Source organism: Protomyctophum parallelum, assembly GCF_964188405.1.
Source record: "Protomyctophum parallelum genome assembly, chromosome: 6".
In the NCBI taxonomy this organism is placed as follows: domain Eukaryota; kingdom Metazoa; phylum Chordata; class Actinopteri; order Myctophiformes; family Myctophidae; genus Protomyctophum; species Protomyctophum parallelum.
Window position 1 is genome coordinate 2,809,325 of NC_139701.1, and position 8,124 is coordinate 2,817,448.

Below are 8,124 nucleotides of genomic sequence, written 5' to 3' on the forward strand. Positions count from 1 at the left end.
AAGTGGGTCTTGAGCTGAGCTTTAAAAATGTCTACAGAGGCTGCCTGACGAAGGTACAGAGGGAGCTTGTTCCATGCCGACGGCCCGTAGAAGCAAAAAGCTGCTTCCCCGTATTTTTTAGTTGCCATTGTTTTTGGGCAAAGCGAGCAGGCCGGCGGTGGAAGACCTTAGGGGGGCGGTTTGGGACATATTTAGGCAGGCAGTCATGTAGGTAGGAAGGTGCGAGACCATTGAGAGCTTTATAGACATGATGTCATGTTGTAGATTTTTGATGGTCACCTTATCACCTAAAACTGGAGTACAGTCTGTCAGGTGATAGTTGTAACTATATCACCCGTGGCTCCAGACATGCGTTGCCGGTTAAGACACAAGCGTGGCAGACTCCATGCCTATGTTGGATCTTGTAGATCTGCTATTTTTAAATAGCTAAAGCATAACATGATGCTGACACCAAAATGGGTGCCCGGTCAGAATGGGTTAAGCATTGACTAAATGAAAAAGACTAGTACGCTTCATCTTGAGAGAATAAGGTATTTCCTGAGGAACAGGGAGAGACAATGATACGGTTTGGCTGCCCCTTGTCCATTACCTGAGTTGAAACAATTAATAGACAGGATACCACTGATATGGTTGACTGTAGTGTACGCAATTTTATTTTCAGATGTTTTCCATTTTTCATCTTACTATTTTATTCTATAGTATGCGGTGTCACTGAGTAGTATGGGTGGGAGGGTTTTCTTTCTTTTCTTTGTCCTTTTCTTTCATTTTTTGTTTTCTATAAAAAGAAAAAGAAATCTCAATAAAACCTATTTGACAAAAGAAAAAAGACACAAGCATGGCCGGTTAAAACTCACCCGTGGCTCCCGACAGCGGCTCCACACATCCCAGACTCTTCCTCTGGCTCCCTAACTGTGGATTGAACTCCCATTGCAATTAGAACTGCAGACTGGCGCCCAATCCTCTGCCGTAATCTGATGACTCATCTCTTCAGACTCCACCTTAACCTGTAGCATAGTTTCAATGTACAGATTAGATTTTTATATCTCTGTTGTCGGGAAGAAACCACCTAACTCCAAAATGTTCATTTTTCAGGAAATGAAAAAATACAGTTTCCAGGAAATGAAGAAAACCATATATATTTTTTAAAACAATGCAATACTGCCTCATCAAAGTTAGTATAGTGAATTTATATATTGTCAATCACTTGCATGAGAGGAGAGTGTTAGCTGCTTTAGCATTCCGGTATAAAGCGGTTAAACACTTTCAGTGAACATTTTCATCAACACTTCACACATCGTCAAGCAAGGCCGAATGCTTCGCAGTTAAGTGGGCGACAATATTATCACAAGAATAGATAAAATGACCTAACTAGGTAACTTATCTTATCTCATATAGGGTCATCATTGAGGCGTGGGATGCGGTGGTTTACACAAGACGATAGTGTTGTGTCTTCCCTGTCCCTGCGTGACGCCCTGGTGACTCTGGTTCCCACGGCCAAGAACCTGGGTGTACGTGTCCTGGACGCCCTGGTGACTCTGGTTCCCACAGCCAAGAACCTCGGTGTACGTGTCCTGGACGCTCACCTCTTATTCAAGGCACACACATTGCAGCGGTCACTAGTGAGTCGCTTATCACTGCAGGGTGACATCATGTTGTAGTTTTCGGTGGCCACCCGCTTATCACCTAAAACTGGAGTATTCTAGGCCTTTACCCTCGATAACAGGAGGATCATGCCCTTCCTCACCCAGGAGTCAGCCCAGTATCCTCTCTCGTTACTGGCCTCCTGGCATGTGCACTTAAGCCCCGTCTCAGCCGAGTCAGCTTCCTCCATTGGCTTACAGTTGCTGCCCGCACAGAGCGCAAAACACTGACGTTGGCCTACAAAGCAACCAAAGGTATGGCACCCCCATGTCTTCAAAGTATGATCCAACCCTACAACCCCTCCTGCTCGCTCACTAAGATCAGCTAACACAGGGAAGCTGGCAGAACCTTCGCTAAAACATCCGGGACAATGCTCCACACATCTCAGACTCTTCTTCCTTCTGGCTCCCAAATCGTGGAATACATTCCCCATTGCAATATAGAACTGCAGTCATTCACAACCTTCCGCAGTAATCTGAATACTAACCTCTTCAGACTCCACCTTACTTACCCCGTAGCACTTGCCATAACACTTGCCCTAGCCTTGACAACCGTCCAGGGATATGCAAAGGGTCAAATGTCATTTAGATAGCATTATGTAGGCAGATGTCAGGTCATTGTTGTCACAATTAGTACAACTGGCAGACCCAAATGCAGAAACAAAGTAAAAGTCCAAGGGTGTTTATTCAAACAAAAGGGGTGTTGGGCTTGTAGATCTTCTCTTTACAATTTACAATTTACAATTTAGGCATTTAGCAGACGCTCTTAATCCAGAGCGACTTACATTTAAGCAAGAACAAAAGCATGGGAATACATCACATAAAAGCTCTTTGGGGCACAAACTGAGGCCGGTGGCAGGCAGGCGAGGCAGTATGGTCACACACAAGAGGTGGAGAAATGGTGTATGGTGAGAAGAGGACTAGGGTTTTATAGACTTGGAGGTGATGAGCTGATGCCAGAGCCAGACAGGTGAGGTAGACGAGGGAACTGGTAACAGGTGTGCCAAGCAGGAAGCTGGAGCCTATAGGATGGCTGCGGGATTCGAGGAATTTAGAGCGCTGTGATTGGTTGTAAGTGGAGTAGGAAGCGCTGGGTTGTGTTTTGGACCGCACACAAGTGTTTATGCCTACTAGTACTCTAACCCTAACCCTAACTCTAACCCTAACCCTAACTCTAACTCTAACTCTAAGGCTCAATCCCAATTCCTCCCTTCGTCCTGGCCCTTAGCCCTTGCCCTTGCTTTTGCGCGTTCACGTGAGGGGGAAGGGTTATCTCAATTGTCTTTGGAGCGAGGGGTAGGGCCAAGGGTTAGGGCTAGAATCCCTTTAGTTTGAAGGGATATCTCGACGGGACTTCAAACGGAGCAACATCACTGAGGGGCAGTGAGGGCTGAAAGGCGGACGAGGTAAGAAGCCTTTTATGTCCTTTATTATGGAAAAATATTATAATAACCAATATTATTTGAATGTATTAACAATCTGCATCGCCAAAAATATCGCAATCTCTAGCAAAGGTTAACGTTACCTCACGTGAACTAACGATATGATACGGCGTTGCATTCATACAACGTTACCCATTCATTTGGCGCCGCATCGGCGCTTTATTCTTTTTTATTTATCGCTGGTGCGCCGGTGATACAACACGGATGCAAGCTAGTTTATTAGCAGGCATCAGTCCGACCCCCCAGACCACGATATGTCAACATTCTGCAGTTTTGGAGCTCTTAAAAGCCGTGAAATATCCTACTGTACCTACATAACGCTGTCACTGCATAACGTTGGCTACTCGCGCTGCAGTGATAGCTATGGTTTTATCATGACCAATGTTAAGCTAATCCCCACAAGTTGCAAAACTTACATAACTAATTAGCAATGGTGTTGTTTTTTTCCCCAGGAAAACCAGCTACAGAACAGATTGCATTCATTGCAAGCTGCCATTTGGCATTTTCATTGATAGAAAATTACTCTGTTCTTAATGATATTAAAAACAATGAACAGTGACCACAGCCCCTTCTTTCTATACTGTAAATTGTTTTTCCTTTTTCTAACCCTGTATATATATCTGTACCCATGCTATACAAACAATAATCAATTAATCAGGTACAACTGTTGAGCAGGTGTCAGAATGAGCTATATCTAGCTGAATTACATACATGGGCTACCAACATGAGACAAAATTACAATATATTTATTTCATCATAACCACAGCAATGTTATATTTACGTTCCATCTCTACAGCTTAAATCAAATGGAAAGTAGTTTCCAAAGTGGGTTATGGGCTAAATGATAGTTTGTACACTCTCAGAGTTAATTAACATTGATTTTACAATATAAATTGGGGGTCCTAGAGACAGAAATGCCATCAAAGTTTGGGGACCACTGGCCTGTAGTGAGCTTGCAGATCAGCTATTTTCTGAGAACAGGTATATCAATATCTACAAGGGACGTTCAATATTTAGGGACGTTCCAATTCCTAGGGGGGTGATTTATCTCCCTACCCCTTGACACTCATTATGTAGGGACAAGGGGAAGGGACAAGGGCTGAGGGGTAGGGTTAAAAAATGAATTGGGAAAGGGCCTTAATGACTGTTGCCTGTCTGGCGACGACTACAAAACAATACTACAACATGACGTAACGACATCATCCGGCCCCAGCCCGGATCATACGGACTTTTGAAACAGAGACCAGGCTTTCCTCCGAGGCGGTGGAAAGCCTGGTGATGCGAGGTTACCTCCCGTGGTTTTGTTTTCACGGAGCACTAGCGCCACCTACTGTCTTCTGGTCACGAGGTTTGTCTTCTAATCTAACTGACTGTGTGTGTGTGTGTGTGTGTGTGTGTGTGTGTGTGTGTGTGTGTGTGTGTGTGTGTGTGTGTGTGTGTGTGTGTGTGTGTGTGTGTGTGTGTGTGTGTGTGTGTGTGTGTGTGTGTGTGTGTGTGTGTGTGTGTATGTATGTACCCCTACCATGTGTCAAATTCTGCTCAAATTCAGCATTTTCAGAGATGTTGGTTTGTGGTCATTTAAAAAATATAAAAATAACACAAATTGCAGTCCAATATAATGGGCCCGCCACCCATTGTGTTTGTGTGGGGCACATGAGGTTTTGCAAAGTATCTTTATTATGCTGGACCACCATCTTCCAAAGTTGGTCTGATACTCAAAGTCAGCATCACTGCACAATGTTGCACACTAACTAGCCTCGATACCCAGGCTTTCATTTCGTCTGCGCGAAAGATGAAAGCCTGGAAAAAGCCGTGGGCTGAACCAGTCTAAAAGTGGGAGTCAACCCTTCCGGGTGGGCGTCGCTCTAAATGATGTGACGTAGCGCTGCACTAGGGGGGAGAGGAGGGGCCGGGGGTGACGGACAGATCGATGAGATCCAATCAGGGTGCGCGCATTTCTGAGGCGCGACCCGCCCCTCTAGACCAGAAATGTCTCTGCTTAGGTCAGGCTACACACTAACCAACAAATTCAGCTCTGTCTGACATATAGACATCACATCATATGCCTATGTATTGTACATGTAGATAGTACATGTAACAGGTATAGACATAACATATGGAAATTAGGGCATAAGGCTTTGATATACGTTACGTGAAATCTTTATTAAAGCTGTTGATTGTTCACACACAAGTACATTAAGCCCAAACTGCACCAATGATTCACCATGCAACTCCGTGCAACATGCAACTACTTGCTTGTTCTACTTGCAAGTTGAAACCATTATCCCCAATGGCAGTTGCAAGGAGTTGCATTGTTGGTGTCAGGATTTGGAGATTCACGCACAGCATGAGCATGACATGCTGACAGACAAGAAGCATGTTCCACTTCCACTCACAATTTAGGTGGCTTTTAAAATGCGGTACTTGTTCATTTCCTTAATTAAAAATATGATGGGCCTATGTATTTGGCGTGTAAGTGTAAATCAAATAGCCTACAAATGAAACCTGCTACTGCAGTGATTTTCTCCTGTGTTCAATGCGTTTGTGTGTGGACAGTGGCCACAGATATCTTTGTCGTATGGGCAGGGATTTTTTTTTTTTAAACGGAGGACAAAAATATCCGTTTTGCAAAAGATCCATATAGGTAGAGCCCAGGCCTTCGACTCTGTGGTTGTGGAAAATAAACCCTGCATTGTGTTCAAATTCCCAGTCATTAACAAACAACACAACAACTTAATCCAAACAATTTTATTGGTGTTTTTGATATTTGGGTGTGAGACATTTTTCATTTAAATGGAATGGTGAAATTATCCATCACTTGAGAGCTGGGAACTAGAGGCTAGAAGGGTCTGTTTCTGGAGCGCGTGTTGATCAGTCCCAGCACAGAGAAGGCACTGGCGGCAGCCGTCACCAAACTGATGGCCCCAATGGCCCGCGTAGCCTGTGGACACATGACGAGAATAAAGACAAGTATCAGTTCAGTTAACTTCAGTACACATAGTATACACTGTAAAATCCTCTGAAAGTGTGAGATTTGATCTTCTGTCTTCCGAACAAATACATGTGAAAAGGATGCTTGGTGCAGACTAGAACATGCAAGGAGATAAATGAATGACTTTCCCCACAAAAAAGATGTTATTTTAGTGCACACAGAGGCAGTCACTAATAGTGACTAACTTTATTTTGCTCGGTTGTTTTGTGAAAATATTGATATTTTTCAAAGTGCTAGAAAATAATTACATAAGTATGCATGGTAAGTAATAGAGACCCGTTACTATAAGCCAAATGTGCTGTACCTCGCATATTCTCTCATCACTTCAGCAGCTACACGTACTATGCTTTTATAAAGTAATGTAGTGAGGTATGAGTGTATGTGTGTGTAAAGTTTACACACTCATTTAATTTTAAAGGACCGCAATGGAGACAAGCCGTCAGCTATATTATCCTTTTGATTATGGTGGGCCATGTATTTATTGTAATATTTGTACAGTATGTCAATCGAGAGATCTCAATCGAGATGTCAATACTTATATAGTAAAATATTGAAACTCATGTCCTGATGACCAAGACAACAGGCTGGAGAAACAGAAAAGACTGAAAGACCTGCTCGGATACCCCTTCTCCATAGCGCAGCAGGGTGACAAAGTGCTCGCAGTTACTTCCAAGCAGGTCGTAGGACACTTCCTGGCCAATGAGGACTTGAGCTCGCTGGATGATCTCGCCAACAGGCAGTGGGGTGTGGTCGTCGTCATACTTGTTGTTGACGCGGTACGTGTCCCCTCCCACCACCTCCTTCAGCAACTGCATGCGCACCACCGCCTTCCGGCTGAACACCGACTTCACACTGGACATGGCAGCTGCCTGGCTCTCATCTGGGGACAGAAAGGACATGTATGGTGTGGGGGTGGTACAATGTGGGGGGTTAATATAACAATTTTCCTCCATAGAGTATTAACCACTTAGACACTTCGTTGAGAGCGAACCCCCAGGGGACAGGGTCTATACTTGGCCCCCTCAGTTCTTTCCCTACAGCATCTCTTCACCGAAAATAGCAGAGAAGCTCCGAAAGTGTCTATTTTCACAGAACATGCTCTACACTGGACCCAGAAATTATAGTCTGAGCAGATACAGGCTGGATGAAACGTACTAGGACTATAATATATATAATAGATATATACTATACTATAATAGACTCGTTTCAAACCAGCCCAAAGCTAACCATGGTCCCTGAATCTCTATTAAAATGAAATAATGTAAGCTAGAAGAAAAAAAGAGAACATACAATGTTAACTTTTATCTAATTTTCAGCCCACACAATTAACATGGCTTGACAATACTCTGCATCATACTGACCAACAGGGGTTAGGTTGATGATGTAACCATCTCCCAGGTAGAGGGCCCAATGCTGATAGGCTGGTCTGAAGATCTCAATGAGGTCACCAGGCTGGGGGTCACCAGCGGGGTCAAGAAGGTCAGGGTCATTAGAGGCCATCTACAGCAAGATGTGACGGGGGAAAACAGATGGATGGATGACTAATGAAAAGACAACTTAACCACCATATTCTGGGGAGACCATTAGCCCAAAATAGCAGATCTACAAGCGCTACAAGCGCGTAGCGCGCCACCGAGTGAACTACAGTCTTTTCACATTGAAAATGACATTTCTAAAAGATAACTGTGCATGAATGGTTAGAATGCATCCCAGTGCTTCTCAATTAAGCGTTCGTGGACCGCCGGGGGCCCTTGGCGGATTCCCAGGGGGTCCCCAGTAAACGTAGGTAACGCAGCTCTTTTTGAAGTATATAGACAGCAGTGAACTACAGTCGACTGTTTTCACATTGAAAATGACATTTATAAAAGATAACTGTGCATGGATGGTTAGAATGCATCCCAGTGCTTCTCAATTAAGCGTTCGTGGACCCCCGGGGGCCCTTGGGGGATTCCCAGGGGGTCCCCAGTAAACGTAGGTAACGCAGCTACTATTGAAAAATAGAAGATCAACAAGCGCGTAGCGCGCCACCGAGTGAACTACAGTCTTTTCA

The 8,124-nt window shown here is 44.2% G+C and overlaps 1 protein-coding gene across 2 annotated transcripts; it reads right to left on the minus strand.

Moving 5' to 3' along the window:
* Positions 1-5,856: 5,856 nt before the first annotated feature.
* LOC310860455 (phospholipase A and acyltransferase 1) lies at positions 5,857-7,574 on the minus strand (the record flags this gene model as incomplete). Of its 2 annotated transcripts, none has more annotated exons than XM_083767366.1 (3): positions 5,857-6,023; positions 6,698-6,954; positions 7,436-7,574. In XM_083767366.1, 3 exons carry the CDS (start codon positions 7,572-7,574, stop codon positions 5,922-5,924), a joined length of 498 nt encoding a protein of 165 aa, XP_083623492.1. In that variant the 3' UTR covers positions 5,857-5,921. The 2 variants fall into 2 exon arrangements, with proteins under 2 accessions (XP_083623492.1, XP_083623491.1); XM_083767365.1 differs by having other exon boundaries at positions 6,686-6,954.
* Positions 7,575-8,124: the final 550 nt, after the last annotated feature.